Genomic DNA, 24,117 nt, shown 5'->3' on the forward strand with positions numbered 1-24,117 from the left:
TTGTATACATGAAAAAAAGCATTTTGAGCTATTAGCAATCAAATAATCACAAACAGAGCTGGGCAGCAATGGAATATACCTATCAGTCTGGGCCTCCAGCCCAACCGTGAATTTGGTAGGAGTTTCTCTTCACATTAAACCTGCCCTAGTCTTCCGGCACTTCTGGAGACGCTGTTTAACCAGCTCCCAGGCAAATCTTTCTGATGTCCAATTGCCCTTACTGTTAAGATGCTTCTCCCAGCTCTAATGGCTAACCTAAATTTCAGTTTCAAGCCATTGCACCTTGTAATTACTTTCTCAGCCACTGTAAATAATCTGTGCCCTCTATTTTATCTTTCCCCTTTCCCTATGATAGGGACCTGTGGAAAAGGGAGTCGGTTGCCTTGTTAGTACAACATACACACTGCACCTGAGCAAAATGCAACCAAAAGAAAATCAAACACTCACTCTTGATCCCTGAGTGAGAAACAACGTTATTGATCTTTTCCTTTTTCCTATCCTTCAGCAGATCTGAGCGTCTACACTGACATGCTCTAGTGCTGTGGCATTTATGCCATCTTGGGGACTAGCTGTGTAAATGCTCCAGTAATTTTATACAACTTCAACATACTGTTGTGTTAGAACTTGAGTGTCTGAAGGACTGAGAAGGACAGATTTTCCGCCTCCTTCTCCTTCCCCCACTCTCATGTAATATGAATCAAAATCTTCATTAATTGGCCCTCCTCCTGCCTGTTACTGAAGTCTAGACTTGGTGGCAACCCCTTCTGTGGAAGAGATTTAATGAAGGAGAAAGTGCATGGGAGGGGAATTGGCAAGCAAACCACTGCAAAGCAGCTATAAGAAACTTGGAGGCACAAGGAGTTTTGGGTAAGCTGAGATTGGAAGCTAAAGAATATGGTTTCAAACACACAGAGACACACACACAGAGTCACACACACACACACACACACACACACACACACACACGTTGGTGAATTCACTTTGCCCTGAACCAAATGTTTCCTAAAATTGAGGAAATTTTAAGTTGCATTAATGCAACACATAAAAGAGTTTTCAATGATGCTCAGTAGTGACTTTTTCCTCCTTGCTTTCTTTGGGAGCCATGAAAAACAAAAATAAATTACCCAAACAGGTAATTTGGGGATTTGCCTTCCATTCCCATGATTTCACCGAAAAACTCAAAAATTTCTAATAGTAACTTCATTCTCCTGTCAAGCTGGGGGTGATTCAGATACAGAGCTCTCCAGAGCCCAGTGTGGGCTCCAAGAGGGAATGCCAGGAGGGCTCCAGATCAAGCTAAAAGAACCAAGCCTGGATCCAGGATCTCCCTGTGGGCTGCTAGTATTGTATGACCTGCCTCCTGAGAGCCACCAGCTCTCAAGACTGCAGCAATTTGGTTTGGGAATGTCTGCCTCATTTAACTTTTACTTTTTTTTCAGGAAAGAACTGAAATAAAGTACAAATGACATGGGAACCATGGAGCCAATTCTCCCAAATCCATGCTGACCGCGCATGTATGTCTAAGGAGTGCGGGGTTCAAGGTAGCTGAGGCTACAGTCAACTAGGGCAGTGATGGAAACAGTTTGATGCAGTCACTGAGGCAGTTCAACTCAGAGACGATAACCTTCACTGAACGGGAAAATCAAATGCCCGTGACCCCGGGCTGCTGGGCTGCATTTGGGATGCAGCATTCCCACAGATTCAAGCCATCACTCTTCCCAGGCCGTCCTCCTTCCCCTCAACAGATACAGAGACCCTCCATGCATGGTCCTCATCTGTCTCCATGTCTGCCTCCCCCACCAAGAACAGAGAGAGGGGAGTTTTTTTCTTCGAATCCCCAGCATCTCACACATACTGGGTTCTCAAAACTGGTTTCAGAAGTAATCCCCAGAAATGCTGAGCCCACCACAAGAGTAGTGATTAGGAACATGGTTCTGAAAGCAGACTGAGTGGATTTAATTCATTTTGTAGCTATTTGACCTTGTACAAGTCACTAAACTTCTGTAAGCCTCGGTTTCCTCATCTGTAAAATGGGAGAAATAATAACACCCACCTGGTAGTTCTATTGTGGGGATTAAATGGGATGTTGCCCATAAAGGGCTCAGCATAGCGCCTGGCTCAATAAATGTTAATGATTATTAGCACTGCCCCCACCACAGGTGCTCAATAAAAACTTGCTGAATTGAAGTCACAGCAGTGGGAATGACTAGCAGATGTGAAGGCAGCTTGAGTTTTTTGGGTATTTTTTAACGTTTTTCCCCACCTCGCTCTACACCAGATGACCTCTGAGAATGTTTTTTCTTTTTCTTTTCTTTTTCTTTCTTTCTTTGTTTTTTTTTTTTGTTTTGTTTGTTTGTTTTGTTGTTGTTGTGAAAAAGGATAGAATAGGGGATAGTTAGGCTCCGCTTTTGCTAATCTTCAGTTTTTCATTCAGGGCAGAAAACCAAGCCTGGCAAAGCCAGGCAGATGATTTTCTGAGAAATATGACACGGCTATTAAAAACCCTAAATGAAAGTTGCGTAATGAGCATGAATCTGAATACATTTAAATTTCCTCTAGATCCAGTAATTCCAGCATCATCCTTATATATTTTTAAGTGTTCCTTTGCAAATGTGAGAAGACCAAAGCCCTAAAAGATAGCAGAATCTTTCCAAGGGTGGAGGTTGGGTTGAGGGTAGGGAGGGTGCCCAATTGTCATGAAAATTAACCCCTGAAAACGCACAGGATTTTATTACCAAATGGATGCCTGAGGAGATTACTACTAGATTTTTAGGGTCTTTACTATCAAGAGAGCAACCTGCATGCCTGAAATGATTAAGAAGAAGAAACTCAATTATCTAGTAAACTGAAATTTCAAACCGCCCTGCTTACCTAAATGAGAAAAGCTGCTTAGACTAAAGCGTCATTACTTCTATTTAGACAAGCCTTAGCAAAGATATACAAGGAGCTAAGGAATGGGACCCCACATTCTTCCCTAAGCCACAACAATGCCTGTTTATGTAAATAGGATTTTCAATAACAGAACAGAATCTGAAAAAAATGTTTGCATTATTGTCTCTGAAAAAAATGCAAATGCAGAAGATGAAAGTCAAGGGGCTTTCACTATGATTGGGCACAGAATACCCTAAAATATTTATTTATTCTATGCGAGTCTGAGCCTGGATTCCAAGTGGATCTAAGAAACAAGCAATGACTCAAAAGGTCTGAGTACAGTATGAAGAAGCACCAAGGATCCTCTGACTCCATGGCAAGTGAGTGCATATTTATTCAAAAATTCAGTTTAAAAAGAAATAAAAGTAGTAGTAGATATCTATTTACGTTTATTTGGCAGCCCCTTCCAAAATCTGGGCCAGGATATAAATACCCTTGCCTCCATCATCACCATCTGACAATCAGACACTCTGGCCACATGACCATAACAACCTCCAGGCACAAACTAAAAGCTCATTAAAGACTATATGAAGGCTATTTATAGAAGAGCTAAACAAAGAAGGAAAGAACTACTAGCAAAATTAATTAGACTGTTCATACTTTTGACAACTATTACTATTTGTTTGAACTCAAGTGTCCAGTTCCTTTACTGACTGGTATTGATGACTACGGAGATGCCACGTATCCAGAGTTTTCAACTGACCCTGTAGTTTTTTGGTTCAAGAACTCAGGTTTTGACCTATACTCTGTATATCAGCCTTCCTGTTGCTGTTTAGGCAGCTGATAAGAGGCAGAAATCCTTCTTGCTCATTAGGCCATTAGCTGCTGTTAAGCAAAGGGCTCAGGGAGGGGGCTGTTCAGTGGCCCAGAGGAATGTGCCAAACCCCACATATAAAGCCAGCCCCGATTTGGGGTTAAGAATTTAACCTTAAAAGGCTGACAAGTCATAAATTTGCCTGAGGTTCATATATACGTGTGACTTTCACAGTTTATATTTCCTAGCCAGGACTCAAAGTCAAAACATGTCCCTGATTAATGAATGGTACTAATTGTTATTCCTGACTTGAGAACATTAGTCTTTATCCAAAATATTTTCTTAAAAAACACACAATCTCATACTTAAAACTCTCTGGCTTAGGGGAGTTTGGATAACTGGTCAGAAAAAAAAAAAAAGGAAGAGGAGGCTAATGTTATCTGTTACTTGGTGCTACCATTTTGGTAGGCAAGATTGACTGAAAAGCTTCCATTTCACTGTGTCCATCAAGCAAAGTGCAAAGGAATGTCCTCCAAATCTAAACATCTGAGATAAAGCAACCATCTGTGAGTCCACACAAAAACTGAGCTGGGGCCCGGGCAGTGAGGAGGTGGGGGGATGGAGGGGCTAAAGTATCTTTAAGCACATTTTGTCTAACTTATCTTGTTAAATATTTATACATAACTGCATAACCTAACAACCTTGGCCAAGCTTGGAAGAGATAATAGATACAGGACAAACCAAAGATCCCCGAAGTGTAAACACAAAGAAAAAAATACCAAGGAATACTCCAACTGGAATACACTCTCTAACCTGTAGTCAAATTTGAAACTAGGACACTAAAATCCAATGTCCTGAAACGTGATAACTTCATCAGGGAAAAGCAGGCTACAATTTGGTTAGCCTACAAGGTAGGTGTCAGTTCTACCCCACAGTAGCAGTCTTTCAAAGGGGCTCCCTTATCTTTAGAAAAAGGAAAGGCATTCAGTGTAAGAAAAGAGATTTCTAAGAACAGAGATGCAATTTGCATTCATTGAGAATTATGACAAAGTGAGAGAGAATGTAAACTACATTGCAAGGATCTGAGGTATTCAAGTCAGATATATTTAGCCTTGTCCTATCTGTACAAAAGCCTTTTAAATACTCAGAGTTCTTAGAAAGTGGAATGTAAATGCATCAGTGCATATTTTAGACCTCTTCATTTCCAAACTAAGGAATTGAATTTCACAATATCCCAAGAGAAGTAACCAGGTACCCAAATATGTGGGCAGAAATGCAAAGCCTGTTTTCTCTCCAGGATCACTGAGGGCAAGCGGATGTGGAGAAGGCAGAGGAAGATGGGGGAAGAGAGGGGAGAAAAGGAAATCAGGACCTATAGGAAAAGGAAACACAACTTAAAATAGAGAGGAAAATAAAAAACGTTCCACTCATCTATTTTTTTAAGAGAACAAGAAACACAAAAGCATTCAATAAATATAACAAACCATCAAACACCTTCTGTTCTAAACTATAACCACTTGAGAGAGTGTGAGGGTGGAAAAGAGGAAGGCGAAAAGGGAAGACGTGGGGAGCAGTCCAACAGACGATGAAGGGGGGACCCACTCTTCCCCTTATCATGGGCATCAGAGTAACTTGGGCTACTTCTTAACACTACCCCATGAAATGTTGATGAGCTTTTGGGGAATTTTCCCAAAATCGTTAGTTGGCAAAACATCTCATGGCCACTAGGACCTAACTTGAAAATAAAACTGAATATTGTTGAGGGGTAGGGGAAGACTACAAATGATTGAATAAATGTTGGTTCCAATATCACCTTCAGGCTTTGCGAATGAGGCAACCTTACTCTCTCAAAGAACAAAAAGGCAATCTGACAGCTTTTGAAGGCCAAAAGAACCTTCAGGCAATGTTATTAAATTGACCCACAGTACTGAAGTTTCAAAGGCAAGAAATGACTTGGGTTTTCAAAATTAACACTTGTATAAAACCTTCAGAATTCCATGGGGGGAAATAAACCTTTATTTCAGAAATAGACTTTGAAGTTTGAAAACAAAGCAGAAAATCTGTTTCTGAAAACAGAAGGGACTATCTGAAACACTCAGCACAGTTCTCCCATGGCTCTTTGAAACTCCTCGTGAGCTCCACTCTGACTTCTGGGGGTGGCCAGAGAAGACACACCTCAGAATGCCAGCAAAAGAGGACATGGGAAACCAATAGTTCCCTAGGGTAAGAGCAAAATGATCTCAAGACGTATGTGCCTCTGGCCACATTAAATTAAGCCAAGGCCTAGACTAGAGGTTCTATCCATCTAGGGGAGCAAAGACTGTTTTTCAAACTGTCACGAAGTTACCAGCAAATGAGCAAAGATCCCGTAGGCTCTCTCTAGCCCACCCATTCTCACTTTCTTATGCCCCCTTCCTTCTCTCCCTCTCCCTCTCCCCCCAACACTCTCTGAATCTCTCTCTCTCCTTCCCCCTCCTCCCACCCTCCCTTCCTCCCCGACTCCACCGATCCACATCAATGAATAAACAGCTGAAGCACAGCACAAACTTGAGAAATCAAAAGAACAATGATCTATTATATGCAACACCCTCTCTTAAGTGTTCAAGGTTCTGCGGGCTTCCCTGGTGGCGCAGTGGTTGAGAGTCTGCCTGCCAATGCAGGGAACACGGGTTTGAGCCCTGGTCTGGGAGGATCCCACATGCCGCGGAGCAACTAGGCCCGTGAGCCACAACTACTGAGCCTGCGCGTCTGGAGCCTGTGCTCTGCGGCAAGAGAGGCCTCAATAGTGAGAGGCCGGCGCACCGCGATGAAGAGTGGCCCCCGCTTGCCACAACTAGAGAAAGCCCTGGCACAGAAACAAAGACCCAACACAGCAAAAATAAATAAATAAGTTAATAAACTCCTACCCCCAACATCTTAAAAAAAAGTGTTCAAGGTTCTTACCCTCAAGGGGTTTACATTTGCCTACAAATCACCTGGGGAATGCTGTTAAAAAAATACAAATTCGGATTCAGTAGGTCTGGGATGGCACCTGATATTCTGCTTTTTGTGTGTGTGTGTGCCGAAACCCCAGATTGAACCAAGATTCTGCATTTCTTACAAGCTCCCAGATGCTGCTGATGCAGCATCGATGGGCCACACTTTAACGAGCAAGGCTCTAGTAAGAACAGAAAAGTACATAAATAATTACAAGAGCAAAGGAGAACCAAGTCCATGGGAGAAGTTCATTGATAGCAGGGTTCAAAGGGAGAAAGGATCACATCTAGTCATGGGGAAACATGAAGTGATTCATGAAGAAGATGACATTGCACTGACACCTTGAAAAATGGGTAAGACAGCAGCAGGCGCTGATGAGAGGAAGACAGTCAGGTGGTCTGTAAGCAGAGGCTTGGAGACAGACAACTACAGGGTCCTTTCAGCAATGAGTTGCCAGCCTGTTATGCTTAAATAGAGGGCACACATGTCAACAGGATAAGAGTGAGAGGCATGATGGAGGGAGACTCGCAGGACTTAGCCATTTAATTTGGATGTGAGATGTGTAAAAAGAAAAGTCAAAGTTGATTTCAAGGTTTCAAGTTGGGTCTCAAGCAGAGATGCTATCACCAGAAATACAGAATGTTGGAGAGAGGCCGGTTTGTGCAGATAGGAAAAGAAAATGATGGACTAATTTTGTACTGTGTTGAAAGTGAAGCACTGGCAGGACTTCTGGATGGAGATATCTAGCAGGAAACTGGGAAATACTGAACTGGACAGCAAGGAAGAGGTCAGGTTGGAAAGAGATGGAGGAGTCATTCAAGCAGCGAAGATAATGAAGTCATGGGAATGGTTGTGGGAATGAACAAAGAGAGAACAGAAAGGGCAAAGGACAAACGCGACTGGAACACTTGCATCTAATAAAGGGTGGGAGGAAGAGCGTAAACAAGCAAAGAAAGAATCAGCTTTACAAGTAGGAGGGGAACCCAGCATGTACAATATCCCAAAAGTCAGAGGAGTGTGGGAATTTAAGTCAAAGACATTATATCCAGACCATATTCCTTCCCCTCATAATCCAATGTGTACACTGGAAAGAGCATGAGCTATGGAGTGAGACAAATCTGGATGTATAATAAATCCTGGCTCCACCACTTACACAACCTTTGGGAAAGTAAACGTTTCTGGGCCTCAATTTCTTCATCTGTAAAGCGGATATGACATCACCTACCTTTCAGCTTTGCTGTGTAGATTACATGAGAGATTAAATATAAAACAACTGACACATAGTAGGCACTCAGTAAATTGTAGTTTTCATGTTCTTCACTTGTGGCCTTTCCAAAATATTCCATCAACCTAAAAGTAGCCTCAAAAAATCTACCTAAGAACAAGGAGTTTCAAGCTTATGTTGAATGAAAATAGGTACCCTGATGAAGGTAAACTCATGAACAGGGAAATTAAAGAAACCATTATGCCAGAGAAACAGAAAATTATACAAGCCTCTCCCCCAACCAACCAAAAAAAAAAAAATCACATCCCCATAGACACTTAAGAAAAGATCAGCCCAATTACACAAGTATTCCTAGTATTTGCTTGGAACCACATGTTTCAAAGGCTAGCCAGCATGGCCCAGTCTGAAATGGAATAGAGACCAGAGCCCCAAAGCTACACAGTATTACAGCATTCTTTCTCCAAAGGGGGAGAGCCAGAGGGGCCTACATGTTGGAAACAAGCCGATCTGTGGAACTCAGAACCTGCAGACACTTTATGAGTGGCTGCATTGTTTGCACATAAGATATATAAAAACAAGGCTTTCCAGACATAAATGTAATGTATGATTGTGAAAGACCACCCACTGCTAAGAGTAACAACGACTTTCAAACAGTTTAAATGACACACATAATTATTAATTATTGCTATCAAAAATAATAGAAATCTGATCCGTTGATTCTAATGTATTTTTCTACACAGAAGTATGTGTGTGGGGTGTGTGTGTGTGTGTGTGTGTTGGAGTACATTATCTTATTCGCAAAGTCTTGGACTATGACAACATATACTCATACTTTTAATCAAGAGTTCTTAAAGTCTTTGGCAGTTTTTAAAAAAACTCACCAGATGTTGGCAAAACACATTTTAAGACATGTCACATGCAAAAGCCTGGAAAATATCATCCACACCCATGACTTCCAACTTGAGCCTATATGTCGGTGAGTCCCAACTATGCTTCTCCTGAACTCCAGAAGAGTATATACACTCTTTCCCAGTGATCTCATCTATCCCCAGCTTTCAATTACCATCTACATGCTGACAATGTCCAAATATGTTATCTCCAGCCCTGACTGCTCTCTCTTCTATTATCCAACACACAACCTCAACTACCTACCAGACATTTCTGCCTCAATGATCAAAGGACCCCTCGAACTCAACCTGTTCAAAATCAAACTCATTATTTCACCCCTCAAAAATATGTTCCTCCTGTGTTTCACTCATTTATTCAACAAATATTTACTGAGCACCTATTATCTGCTGTAGCCTCACCACCCCGCATAACTGGAAGTTCTAGACTCTCCCTTCTGTCCTCAAAACCAGTCACCAAGTCATGTCTACTCTACTTCCTCTATTCTCTCAACTTTATCTTTTATTCTCCTAGTTATCGCCCTGGCTTTTCACCTGCATTATTAAAACTCCCTGCCACCACTCACTCCCCAGTTATCCTCCATAATAAATAGCGTTTCCTCTTCTTAAAATGTTTTCATGGCTCATCATCAGCCTTGGATACAGTCCAACAAAACTCCTCAGCATCTCCTACCTACTTTTCTTTTTCATCTTTCCTCTACTTTCCCCACATCTGTACTCCAAACAATCCAAACTGTTCCAATACAACAAATATGTCCTTTTGTCTCTTAAATCTGTACCTTTGCACATACCGTACAGGACAGCCCACTTAAGGCAACTAGGCACCCTCTTCCATAGCTCAGCAGCACCCAGGTCCCCACAGGGCACCCAGCTCATCATGCTGCCTTGACATCCATGGTTTTCCTTACTGGGTCCCTCCCTAAGCAACGGTTTTATCTTATTCATCAGCTCAGTACCTGGCATAGAATCAGTGCTCAATAAATGTTGGTTGAAGTAAAGAATGAATGGAAAACTTTTAAATATTTATGCAGAGATAGCATATAAAGTTCATTATTAGTAGGTTCATTTTCTGACAATTTCCATCTGTTTTCCAAAACAGTTAAATGTGGTTCCCCAATAAAATCACTCCATGAAACCTAACTTGAAGTGCCTCTTGGGTCACGGTCTCATTTCTATGGGGCTCAACATGCAACCCAGCCAGTGCTAGAAGTAGTTCTCCAAAATGAACCAAATTCACAGTATGGGTTGACCATCACTCCTTCAACAGGGATCACACCTCTGTACTTGGGAAATGATGGACCTTTATAAATGAGCAGCAGCTCTATGGTATCAGTGGCAATTAGCTCTGCAACAATTTGGGGCCAATCCAGCTGAACATGGTTTACTCAAGCTCTGAAAAGCTGTACCCCCCAGTTCTTCCCAGTGTAGGTTAGGCTTATTCTCTAGATTATTAAGGGGGTACAGTTGTAGGGATATTTTATATGTGTGTATGTATGAGTATACAAATATGTGTGTGTGTGTGTGGAACCAAGCAGATCTGTGGCACTCAGAACCTGCAGACACTCTGAGTGGTTGCATTGTTTGTACATAAGATATATAAAAGCAAAACTTTCATGACACAAATGTAAGGTATGATTGTGAAAGACTGCCCACTGCTAAGAGTAGCAATTCACAACTTTCAAACAGTTTAAATAACACATAATTACTAATTGTTGCTATCAAAATAATAGAAATATATATTTATACACATGTATAATCTATGAATATATATGTAAAACATATGCAAATACCACATTTAGATAAAGCTGCAGCTAAAATCTCTCTCTACTTGTCACTTCCTCCTCAAACGTTAGTTTTGAAAGAGGGGCAACAAGGCTCCCAGGGCCACAGAGAATAGAGAAATATGCTTCAACTTCACCACCCCCCTTCCTCAGTCTCTGCTGCAGATCAGTTTAGAAAATGATGCATTCAGAGAATCAGTCATTCTCTAAGTATATGCCATCCTAGGACCTCATTTGACAGTGATCAAGTCCTCTAGAATATGTCTTTAGGTATTTATTCTTACAGTCATTCCAACCTTTAATAATAACTCTGTACAAGGCACTCTACTCGCCACTCTAGAGGATACCATGACAATCAAACATGGCTCCTATATTCAATGGGCATAGGGTCTGTCAGAGGCTATGAATAAACTATGGACTTCAAAAAACATGGATACTAAGTAAGAAGTACAAATAAGGTAATTCTGGGAGCTGAATGCAATTAGGGCATATCTCTGTATTATCTCTGCACACATGATAATTTCCACGTTCAAATGTTTTCCAATCCTTTCAGTCTGTTATGTGCCAGTTAACTTTCTGATATATACCAGAATGAGGGCTCTTAACCTACTCCCTGTATCTATCACCCTAACTCTTCCTCTCTTCACCATGTTTCCCTCAGCTTCAATCATCCAAACCAAAATTTGACAAAGAGCAATGGAGAATCCCAGGATGCCATAATACATACTGGAAGTATGTATTATGCAGAGTGTGGGAGAGAGGGAAGAGAACCATAATTAAGAAGGAAACTATGCAAATAGAATTCTAACATTATTTTTAAATGATCATCATTTCTTTCTCTTTTCCCCTCTTGCCTACTTGGGCCTGTATCAGAAAGAACTCCCGATGGGTCACTGCTAGCCAATTTTGAAAGTATGCCCTAATGCATACAGAAATTAAGAGGACTCTCATGAGGCCCTTTAGACTACTCCAATAAAATTCCCATGGCTGAAAACCACTTTGGATTATGTCCTTTTAGATGTACATTTATGAAGTTTGATGGTATAGGTAAGAAACACCAAACACTGAGGAAAAACTCATACACATTTACTGTATGTTTCTGTAACTGACACCAGTTGCATTATTTTCACACTAAATACCACAGATCTGTAAAGTGAAAATAAATATATGCATTTATGTATACGTAAATATATTTATTTTTAAACTACTTAAAATAGCCTTGTAAACAAGCACAAGCTACTTACCTCTTGTACGACTTGGCTAGTCTACTTTTTCCAGGGAGTTACAGTACAGCCAAATGAATTAAGTCAATGTCCTTTATCACTTACCCATAGACAACAAATGGATTTTTGACCTGAAAAAGTAGTTACTTTTTTAGAAACCTTAGTATATTGGTAAAAAGGAATCAACTACTTAAATATTGGTTTTACGGAAATTTTATGGTTACAATACATTTATAATTCCCTTCATTCATTTAGCCTACAAATATTTATGGGGTACCTATTATTTTGTACTATGCACTATGCTAGACACTGACGATACAAAGATACATAAAATACAGCCCCTATAACCTCGAGGAGATCACAGTCTAGTAGGGAGATACAGATAATTACAAACACGTACCTTAAAGATACCATAATCAGGATTTCTAATTTTCCAGTAATAAACTTATATTCAAAAGGCAGAGTCAAAAGGCCAGTTAAAATTCTACTCTATTTTGCTGAATTTATAAGAAATAAATGCATGCTTCATTGTGGAAATTTTGAAAAATACAGAATACTCTCAAAATCATCACTTCTGAGAAATGTACATCTTTCAACTTTCAGGTGAATGGTTGGAATACAGTGGGTGGAAATTTCATTTATAATGGCTTTAACTTCTCTGTCCCTTTTTACTGCCACTTTCACTTGTATTTTCTCTCTCTTCCTATCAATTATTTATCAATATAGCCTATTAAGTATACTTCAAAGAGCTTAGTAGATTTACTAATCTAGCATATAAATACAATTTCAGCTACTAGGCATAATTAACTGTTCAGAACACTAGCAAAGCATTTTGGTCCTAACATTGACTCCTTTTTCCTCATGAGAAAAAATACAAACTCTCAAATAAGGCTTTATGTAGCTACACACATAGAGAGGCAAAAGTGAAAGTGCCTTCCTTGTTAATCAATGCGGATTCACTTTTGTTTAAAAATGGCAAACAAGTATTTCTAATAATTAGCACTTGGATAATCAATATTTAATTGGCCTAATTCGAAGAAGAGAACTAATACTTTACTTTGTATATTCAACAAGGTATTCAAGTGAGACTATAAGGTCCCAGTGAGCGTTTTCCCCTCACACACAGCATTTCAAAATGCACATTTTCTCTGCTGATATGCTCACCTTCGCGTTGCTTTGTGAATCGCAGTCTTCCTGTCATTACGTTTCAGAAGATAAATTCCCATTACTTTATGCTGTCTCTAAAGCCAGTCTGGGGCCCATGACTTGGACACTATTTTCTGATGCTCATTTCTTAATGGAGTTCTGGGGATCCTGTTTCAAGCCTGACAATTTGCTAAACATGGGCAGATGAGTGGGGGATTTTTCTGCCCACACTTTCCATTAGACCCTAGATTACCAAAAACATCAAACCTCCTTAGAAGCTCAGCTAGGGCTGAAGAGATGCTGGCTCCTGGTATGGTCTCTGGAATTGAGCCTGTGCACCAATTCTGACCCCAGGTTACAGAAACCTGTGAGGTACATCAACAGGTCCATGCATGTGTCACAGCTCAACCCCCAAATATGGTAATGTCAACATTAGTGAGAAAGGTCTAGCCGACATTAAATCAAAGAGAGTTTGATTTAAGAGATGTCTTACAATTTATGTGCTATAATTGTTGATCTTTAATGATACTAAGCCAGTCATAACAATGCTGCTAATTTCAATTTGTTCTCTGGGTACTCAACATTAATAAACCCTGCCTGATGGTAAGAGTCGCCAGCTAACTGAGGTAAGGCTGAACCAGTTTCCAGTCAAAATATATGCAGCTTGAAAAGTTTGTCCATATACCCCAATAATGTCTCATAAAAATGTAGACTTAGACTTTTAAAATAAGTAAGATGACACATAGCTTAAGAAAGTTATTTGAGAGTTTCACAGAAGAATACATAACGATCTAGAAATTCTATTATCAATTATTTACTAAATGCTCTATGGTACTCTTAGCATTGTGCTCAACACTGCATCAAATACAGTGCTTTCCCTTTAAGGAGCTTATAATCTAAAACATACAAATAACCATATGCAGAAAAAAAGCGAGAGATCAGAGTAAAAGGAAGCATTCACAAAAATGTACAAATTCAGCATGCCAGAACTTTTCAGTTGAGCAATATGATCCCCAGTGAAATTCTTTCCAAATGATGTATCGTGTGCACAAGTTATAAGTGATTATCTTCAATTTTCTTAGAAATGAGTAATAAGATACCTCTTAAGAACCATGCTTTTGTATATGCATCAAACACTACAGTTGGCATGGTCCTATTGATAGCTGCCATTTAAGGAGAACATATTTTCTGTCTTGTCTCACATCAGACAAATCCAGACCTCTTTTCTCCCAGGTTGGTAATAAGCAGCCTTTTTCTAGGCTACAGTGAACAGCAAACATTGCAACTCCAAAGATGGGAGCAGCAGAATGCTCAAAAATATTGCATCAAAATATTGGATACAACCTACCAGCCCATAAGAAAAAAAAAAAAACACATTGCAAAACTGACACCATCTGTGTCATCTAGCATCCATCAAAATCCTCTTATGCTTGTATTTCCTAATGCTTACACACAGAATTTGCTCCAAGAATTAAGAAAACTTTTTAAGATGGCGGCCCTATTAAGCGACCTCTCCCTATCTCCCACTTCATCTCGTCAGTTCTTTTCCCTTGCCCAGGCTGGCTATTGTGACCATTTCAGCCAATTTCCTGGAGGTATTTTCTAGCCCTTTTCACCCTATTTAATCCCACAAGTTTCCTGAGAAGCCTGTTTACTTGTATGCTCCCCCACTAGACTGTGAGCGCCTTGACAAAAGGGACTATGTCTTACTCCTCTTGGCACCCCCAAAACCTGACACAGAGCCTGCCAAGCAGCAGGCAGTCTGAGACTCCTTTCAGGCCAAGGCGCTCCACTGACCATCAGCCCTCTCCTCAATCAGATCGATGCTTCCCTCTGAGAACATCTCATCACCGATCACCAGGATTAGCGTAATAAATACATTCAGACCACATTTGAGAGAGTTTTCTGAACTATCCCAAGTTAGCACATGGGGATACCACTTTTTCAAAGTTTGAACAAATCACCTGCTCACTCAACTGTCCAGTGCAATCTCAGAGGAGAGAAACCCCTCCCACACCTCACTCTTCTCCCTCCCGACTTTAGGACCGCTAACTGCTTCCAACTAATTGGGGAACCACAGCTGGCAACCCGGAGGAGGTTGCTAGTTCTCATACTCTAAAGCAACAACAATGAATACCAAACTCTCTTTTCGAGAACGTAGATTTTTATTTTTATGTTGTTTCATCTATTTGAGAAAGTCCAAGTCAGTTTTGGCTCTTCAAGGCTGCCTTTTACCCATTCGGGCATTTGGCCTTCTGGATTGGTTCTTGCACTTTCCAAGGCCCTCTAAGGCAAGATTCCTCAGTCTTTGGGGAGTTGCAACACTACCACGGTTTGTTTGATTTTCTCATTCCCATCCGTCCCCTTCACCACCACCACCCCTACAAAAGTGGTGTATGGCATTCATAAAGTGAATTACACTTGATTTTTGTTTAGAGGAATTTTTTTTCAGACTTCTGTAACATTCCCTTGAGACAACTGGAAACATCATTGTCTGATTACTAGCTCACTTTCCTTGCCTAAAATTGTATCCATTCTTGATTGCGCCTGTGGGTAGGTTAAGCAAAACAAAATAAACATCTAGACTTATGAGCTCATTGGCTTTTTTCTGAATTTTTCTAAATTAAATAAGGGCAAAAGAGCTGCACTGAAAGTCAGTTATATGGATTTTTCTGCCAAATGCTAACTCTGTGTGCCTGGTTTCCATCTGTGGTGCTTTCCAAGTTACAAATCCTTAGGAAAAAAAAGAGTGGGGTACGAAAAGATCTATGGATTTGGGGGACATGCTATTTAGAATTGCTATCCTGTGCCTTTGAACACTAAAAGAAATGGGAACATGAGATCGTAAGGCTTTAGATCAGCTTTGTGGAAGTCTAGTGTAGTCCTTCAGCACCAGTGATTTATTTTTTAGGCCTGCTGATTTCAAATGCCATTTAGTCTCATCCATATTAGCATAAGAAATGTACCTTATCCACTCTAACCCAATTCTGCTAATGGCCTAAGTTAACAGTCAATCCCATGCTCCCCCTAAGTGAGACAAGACATTCTTGAGGATTTCTCCTTACTGTGACCAAATCTCGTTTTATCTGGGACAAAGAAAGCTTTAATGCAGTTAATATAGTGGAGCGGGAGAACTGAACATGGCTTAAAATATAGATGGGAAAGAAAAGTCAAGCGGTCATCCTGATGGTTCATAACTATCAAATAATTTGCAGCTCTCTTTCAATTTCCAACCACTGAACGACAGCAGCAAATCACACATTTATTCACTTTGAAATTATGCACTTGCCATTGTATTTAGTCGGCCATTATCGTCTCTTCTCCGAAATACTGATGAGCTCTTTCCACACACGGACATTAGGATTTTTACCATGCTTTCCATATCTACAGTGACCATATGTGCCCAACTAAAATTCAGGACACATGGTTCCATGCCAGGACAGAGTATTGGAAATCTGCACTGTCCCAGAAAATGCAGGCTATATGGTAGCTGTGTGGGTATCGCCATATTTGAAATTTGGCTTTGCTCCAGGGTGAGTCAGAACAGTGCTTGCCACGTAGAAGGTGCTCAACAGGGCATATGTTTGTTAAACAGAAGTGAAGTAGGGAATGTTGGGTTTATACAGTAAAGACCCTTGGAAAGGGCTTTTTCCTATAGAGTTTGGGAAATACTTGAGGAAAATGAAAAATCTCCGTTACGAGTCCCTGCTCTCTGTATGTAACATGGCCATCCTTAGGCCAGGAGTAAGGGAGCTTGGAAGGAGGGAGCCCAGGCCAAATCTCATACACACAGTGTGTGGGCCCTCCCAACACTTTTATACAGATGCTGCAAAGAGGCAGGCAGCCAGAGAGCTGGGGGAGGGCAAGGAAGGGTGAGCTCCTGCTTGAGCCTGTGTAGAGGGGGATTGCTAAATGAGTATCTGTGCATTCCCTCTGGTCTTTTTCCTCTTTTAAGCACAATCTTTACCCCTTGGCTTCAAACCCGCCCAGTGTGGCCCCCGATCCAACCCTGGACCCATTCATCTTGTGGGGGGCTCATCCTGTGAGGACCAATTTTTACATTACCAACAAAAGCATGTTCTTTGGCCTTACCAAGCTAATTACCAGGGCACTTCGAGGGGAGAGGGATTCGCCTGCTGTTGCAGCTCTGTGGAGCTGATTCATAGGTTGCCCCTTACAGCTCCTGCGCACGCTCACGTGGTACGTTATTAACACTTAACAGAGTGAGAGGTAGTTCTACCCTTCCTTAGAGCTAAATCCTGCAAAGCAATATTTAACATATGCGCAAATGCATTTCAGTCACCAAAAAGGGTGACCAATTACCTTTGCAACTAAACAGCAGGCTCGCTCGGCTCTTTTCATCCACCTAAAGAAAAGGCTGAGGGCGCGCTGGCTGCCTAGGTAACCTCCCGCTAGTGAACGCTCGCCGGCAGCGCCCACAGGGCGCGCATCGCATTCACAACTTGGCCCAACCATCAGGCCCGCCTCCCTGACTTGTTGAGAGCCACGAGCCAAGTTTTGGCGAGGGCTGCTCCCCGATCCCTCGGAAACGCGGGACGCGCGCCTCGCTGGATGCCTGGGTGGCGAAGAGACACCGAAGGCCACAAACGTCTTACGGTTTGTGAATACAACCAGCCGTTTCTTAGAGCGCACCTCTGATAAATAAACCTGTTTGAAGCCGACTCTTCTTGCCTGCATCGCCAGTGTAACAACTTGTCCTAATTGGATTCTAAGGCAGGCTTTTAGGACTCCAACCGTGGGACAGTCAATCACACAAGGCCATTAATATTCATCTGTTGACAGCGGCAGCGCTCAGGGAAGGTTAAAATATGCCCTTACAACACGACCTGATTGTGCAGAACAAAAGGCAAGCGTTCAGAAACTTTCCTCCACCTAAAATCATCTCCCCTTCAGGGTCCAGCCTGTCAAGAAGGCAGATGAGTTTGAGAAGGGGAGGAGTTAAATCATCTTTGGACTCCTGCTCCCCGGGCCAGCGGCCCGGTTTTGGAAACGATTTCGCCAGCCTAGAGAAGAGACGCTGTTTTGAAGGAAAAGGCTCAGTCCTCCTCATTTGGGGCACCCTCCTACCTACTCAAAAGTTTCCCTCCGTGTGTCTTTACCTGCCACTGCGGATTCGGAGATCTGTCCTCAACTTTGCCTGCACTTGGGCCCGCGAGCCTCGGGAACCCAGGCTGCGGAAAGGAGGGCGTGAGGGCAGGTTGGGGAGAGAATGGCCGGAGCCGCGGTCCAGCTGAGGCTGAAATTCTGGCACGTACGTGCGAGCGAGGGTGGCAAATTCCAGAGGCAAGGCACCAGCTCGGATGTGGGGCGCCAGTTCGCTGAGGCGGGGAGAACCAGCTCCAGCCTTCCCGCCCTCCCCCCAAAAATGGGCGCTCGCTAGAAAGGCCATGCTCGCGGTTCCTCCCAGTCGCACCTTCGCTGACAGCCCAGCGAGCTTGGGAGATGCGGACACGGCCCACATATACCCTTCTTCCCTTTCTCGGGAGACCTGGCCGGGCCCGGGCACAGCGACCACTCCCAGGTGCCCGGCCGCTAGGCTCACGATCGCGGCCCCGCGGGGCTAGCGCGCTCGGGTTACCTCCACCATGCGCCCCTTGGCTCACCGCCGGGCGCGGGGAACGCGCGAGGGACGACTCCTCACCTGGCACTGGGGTTTCAGGCACCCACTTGAGTCCGGGCTGCAGTCTCTGGAAGAAGGAGCGGACCTGGTGACAGGTGGCGTCCGGCGGCGGCGGCGGGGGCTGTGCCTGTCCCGGGCAGTCCAAGCTGAGCAGCATCGCCACCACCAAGCACGCGGTGCGCACGGGCCCTGCCATCCTGCTTCGCCGGGAGCGAGGAGAGAGCGGGAGAGTGGCAGCGGGGGCGAGAGCGGTCCCAGGACTCAGCAAGCCTGGCAGTGGCCCTAAGGAGCGGGAGACGTGCCGCTACCCAGCCGCTGCAAAAGTTTCCTCGCAGCTACCTGGGCGCTGGGCGAGGGCGGGAACGGCTCGGCGGCTCGGGGCGGGGCGGGGTTGACCGGGTTGGGGCGGGGCGAGGAGGGACCGGGTGGGGCGGGGCGAGGCGAACTGCGCGGCCGGGGGCCGGCGGCGGCCGCCGCGCGGAGAGGCTGCGGGCTCGGGGCGCGGGGCTGCGAGGAGTGCTGGGGCACCGCGGCGCGGGGACCGGGCAGGAGCGGCGCGAGAGGAGGACGCGGAGCGCGTGCGGTGGCTCCTGGCCCCGCAGCCCAGCTGCTGGCTCGCCGCCGCTCTACACAGAGAGCTCTGGCATAACTACTGCAGAGGGGCTGCAGGCTCGGGCGCGCTGATTGGCTTCCCAGCAGCCGTCCCCTCTGACTGGCTCTGGGAGAAGTTCCCCAGCCTCACTCCTCCTTCCCGCCGCTCATTGGCCTACAGCCGAGAGGGCTTTTCCCTTTAGGATTTTTGCAACCTCTCCATCCTTCCTTGGGGGTGCGTGGGGGTCCCTGGCTTAGGTATCCCTCCTCCCAGCCCGGTCCAGCTCGTCTCTGGCCACCAGAGCCTCGCAAGAGGTCTTCCTCCTCCGCACAAAATCCACCTCCTCTTCCTGTTCTCTGAGGAGCTTCCCTCGAACCGTTTTCCCAACGCAGCTCTGGCCGGGTTCGGAAACCCACCCCACAAAGAGTCACATTCAGGGGCAGCTGGGGACCGCTGGCAGAGAGGGGCAGGAGGTTCACAACCTGCCTCATCTTTGAATACTGTACCTAGAAAGTCTGACAGCCCGTGGGGCTTACTAGATTTAATTTAATAGAACCACGCAAAGTCAGAGAAGGCACCTGATCCAGGATGAAATCTGTATCCTGTAAGGTAGCCCCTGGTGACCTTTCATGAAGCAAAGCATAACTGGTGACAACAAGATAACCTGGGACTTAAAGTCAGCCTAACTCATTAGAAAATCGTTTCACACAGCAAATTCATTGAGCCAGAGCTAGCCTGCTTGAGAGGTCTCCGAGACCCAAATCCCTACCTCTCCTGTTTAAGTTTCATCATTTGAAACCCAGTTCTTTGAAAATCAGATACCTCTCAGAGGAGGAGTGTATTTGGTCATTACCCATATGCTTCTAAGTAGGGATCTTTAACTCCCAGGTTCTTCCTGGTGACTCCCACACACACCTAAGCACAATGTCTGGCACATAGCAGGAACTCGATAAGTATTTGTACAATGAAATGATTTAACACCTCAGTGTGAATTAGTTTATCATCTGATCGTGTTGTCTCTGATCTAGGTAAAAGCAGGTTTAGGTAAGGAAAGAAAAAGGAGAGCCTCCACCCCAGGAATTCTCCAATGAGTGCCAGCCAGGCCAGGGGCAGGGGGAGAGGTCGTGTGCCAGAACTTGTGGACTGAGAAGAGAGGCAAAGGAAAGACAGATGGCCGAGGAGCTCATTCATTCATTCAGTAACAAATATTTGAATTGCTGCTACGTGCCAGACACTGTGAGATACAAACAGACAGTGGGATACAAAGATTAACCTGTGGCACCTGACCTCAAAGAGCTACAGGTCTTGTGGGAAAGACAACTAAACAGAAAAATGTTAACACAGCATGTGGTAAGTGCTAACATAGAGGCAAATGCAGAGTTCTAAGGGGGAGAGAAGGCAAGTCACAGAAACCTTCCCAGAGGAGGTGATGCCCTAAACTCAGGCTTGAAAGACCAGTAGGAGTTGAGGTGAGAAAAGAAGATGGGGGGAAGGGGGCCAAGGGAAAAGAATCAGGATGAACAAAGATTCTGACAGGAGAGAGCCTGGCGTGGCCCAGTGGGATGGTGGGAGGTGCAAGTAATGGTTTCAGGCTGGGGAGTTAGAAGAGCTACAGCAGCAGAGGTAAGCAAGGGTCAGATTATGCAGAGTCCCCAAACCATGCAAAGGAGCCTGGGGAACCACTTAAGGAAACTCTATGCAGACAGGTGACATGACCTTATTTGCCCTATGAAAAGATCTCTCCAGCAGCATTGTGGAGAATGGCTTGGAAAAGGAAGAGGTTTGGAAGCAAGTTAAGAGGCTGTGAAAATAATCCAGACAAGAAATGATAAACTCCTGTGTCAGAGGAGACTTGGAAAGGGAAAAAACTACGGGAGATATTTAGGAGACAGGATTCAAAAGGCACCTAGTGGATCTGGGGGTTGGGAGAGAGAGATTCAAGGACGGAGGGCTCATTCATTCTTTTTTTTTCAACAAACATTTGAGTGCAGCCTACGTATCTGGCATTCTTCTCCTACTTCATAATTTTGCCTGGGGCTAGGCCTGCGCCTGCATTGAACATTTGACAAATGACATATCCACTTTAAAAGAAACACCAATTAAGAGTCATAATTTGGCTGGTGAGTTTGATATGTTCCACCTGTGGAGCCCTGTGACCAAAGGGCAGATTGGAAGGCAAGCATTGATTGAATTTCATGACCTCGCAGAGGAAGACATGACCTCCCATAAATTCATGATCTTCCAGAGCTCATGCAACTAACTACAAAGGCAACAGTTGTTTTCAACTACTGGGTACTGAGTACCTTGAAAAGAGCCACGACTTCTCATTTTTAATATATACTTTTGTATCTAATACACTTTGTATGAACCAGAGCAGTGCTTCCCAAAGTGAATCCCTGGTGGTATGTGGGCCAGTGAAGTTTTCGGGTTTTTTAAAAATAAATATTTGTTGTAATGTGGATCAGAAATTATGTATATACATAGTAGTGCGTTCAACCCATGACTTCATTAGGACAAAGCTACATAGACAGTACTGTGATAAATTCACTTCAATAAAAATGTGAGCTGGCTTAAAAAAATATTAAACAGTATTGAGAATACGAGGATATAGAAAAACTTGTGCGGTGCTATGTGAAAGACAAGGATTTGGACTTAGGTCGTAAGCAAACTGACCCTGAGGTTTTGGCAAATATTTCTTTGGCCTTAAAGCTTCTGCGCCCCCTCCAAGCAGCTACATGAGGGTTTTAAACCGACCTAAGGTAGAAGTTAATATAACTTTCTAGGCTTAAGGAGTGGTTGCATTTTTTTAATAAGTGACTCTCAAAGACTTTCTAGCCTTCCAGCCCACAAGCTGTAACTCTAACAGTGGAATTTCAAGCACTGGAATAAGCACCGAAGAATAGGTTTTTGGTCAGGAAAGCCTGCAGGGGCACTATGGACAGCTGTCTATCGAGTGTGTGGAATTTTACTGACAAAATCCAGTTCCTTTACCAAAGCGTCAAATCTGTTCCTTTATATGCTGTATACTGCTAAGATGGGTGATTATGAATTAAGATTGGGTTTTCCCCTTCCCTTTTACATAAACAACTGTCTTACTTCTCAAGGCTCCCTTCCTCATATTAGAAGTCAGGCCAATGATTCATCCTTATTCTTCAACTAGAAGAGACAAAGAGAAACAATCAGTCTAGAAACACAAAAGGATGTGCTGATTGAGCCGGTGTTCACTTTCTACAATTCATGGCTCTGTGCTTTCAGGCCCAGTTGGAAGCATTTAGATAACACCATTGGGCCCCATTTTCCTCTTTGGGCCTCAGAGGAAGGCTACCTAGCACAGCAGGCCCAGAAGAACTTTTCTTCACCTTTCGTTCCTAGTCTCCAGTTTGAAAGAATTCGAGAATTCCCAGCTGTAGCCAGCAGCTATTATCTTGCTGTATCTGGGAGGAGAGTCTGGTTCCATGGCTCCAAAAGCAGCATAAATCAAGGTTTCTGGGAGAGGGCTAAGAAAGGGTGTTCAACAGCTGCCGCCATGGGAGGGGCTCATACACAGCCCTGCACACGGCCACACACGCACACACGGTTTGTCTTGGGCCTGGTTCCCTTTGCCGCCACAGGTGATGCTCTCCCCTCCCCAGCCCCCTGAGGTACACAGTATCTCCTCCCCTTCACACCACCCTCCAAACCTGCTTTCTGAGAAGAAATTTTAAAACTCATCCGCTTACAGGGTATACGGTTGATAGGATACAATGGGGCTGCTCACCCAGGGGTAGGGGTATTGAAACAGGGATCAAAGCTTTAAACCGAAGGAACAGGGCTCTAAAAACTGTGGAATTCCAGGCATTTGCCAGTGGGAAGGGAGTGTTTAAACTGAGGGGCAATGAGGCCTTTTTAGGTACACCTGAAATCACATCATGTAGACAGTTGCTTCTATGTTAGACGGGTGCTGTTCACAGTCAACACCTCCCTAGCCACACCTCTGCACTCTGGCACACAGCCACTTTGTCTCCTTCTCTTGCAGTGTATGACTCCTTTGTGGGACAGAGGGGAGGGGAGGCGCCAGGCACACTGATCCCAATTCTCCCAAATGTATAAGCTATGATCAGAGAATGAATTATGGTCCTTTGGGAAAGAGTGTTCATTCATTCACCCCAGCCAGCAGGCCAGTGCAATGTAAATGGTAACTTTGTAAGTTGAAAGACTTAAAGCCATTTTGAAAATTGCATAATAATCCCAGGTAGAATTTGGCTCTATGTGTATGGAAAATTAATAGGACCGGCTGAGATGCTTGCATTATGAGTTGTGGATGGATAGCCTCTCCCCAGGCCGGGACTATGCTTTGCCCTCTCTAAATCCACAAAACGTACTGAGGTTCTTGTAAGTTAGAGTTCAAGACTTTGAAAAAAAACTATTGAGATTTTTATTTGTGGCATCATGTTGATTGCTGCAAATAAAAAATTATTCTATTCTGTCTTCGTTTGTATAAGGAATATTGATCTAGATTCCTAACATATTTCTTCATACCCCTAGTCCATTGAGTTTGTTTTTTTTTTTGATTGGGCAGATATACTATATGTATATCTAACATTTTGTCTCTATTGCATAGGAGGGTCAGTTTTCTATTAAAATTTAAGGGGTTTGTACTTTGGTGATTGAGAAGATGGTAGCTTTAAATCTAAAGGCTGGTGACGCCTGAGGCACAGCTTTATGTGCCACATGGCAATTCACGAATACTTTGTTTTGCTTTGAATTATTGTATCCCCCAAAACACATTGGTTCAGGTAATGTAATATATTTACTTTGCTGTATGGTGTGTAGAATCTGTAAGTAATTTTACTAAGTTCTTTCTGGGTCTTTATGCTCTGGAACCTGGGTCCCCAATAGGTCAACAGTTGGTCTCTAACCATTGACCTCTCACATGTTTGCTTCCCTCAAGGTCCTTTCCCATC

The 24,117-nt window shown here is 43.6% G+C and overlaps 1 protein-coding gene across 3 annotated transcripts in view; it reads right to left on the bottom strand.

Annotated features, from left to right (window-relative positions):
* GPC3 (glypican 3) overlaps positions 1–18,778 on the bottom strand; it is a gene marked incomplete at its 5' end in the record, with an annotated part of 437,280 nt that extends 418,502 nt beyond the window's left edge. For all 3 annotated transcript variants that reach the window (XM_079727248.1, XM_079727247.1, XM_079727246.1), the window contains one exon: positions 18,604–18,778. In XM_079727248.1, coding sequence (XP_079583374.1) covers positions 18,604–18,778 — 175 coding nt within the window. The remainder of the gene's footprint in view (positions 1–18,603) is intronic.
* Between the last annotated feature and the right edge of the window lie 5,339 nt (positions 18,779–24,117).

Source organism: Hyperoodon ampullatus (genome assembly GCF_949752795.1).
Source record: "Hyperoodon ampullatus genome assembly, chromosome: X".
Classification (NCBI taxonomy): domain Eukaryota; kingdom Metazoa; phylum Chordata; class Mammalia; order Artiodactyla; family Ziphiidae; genus Hyperoodon; species Hyperoodon ampullatus.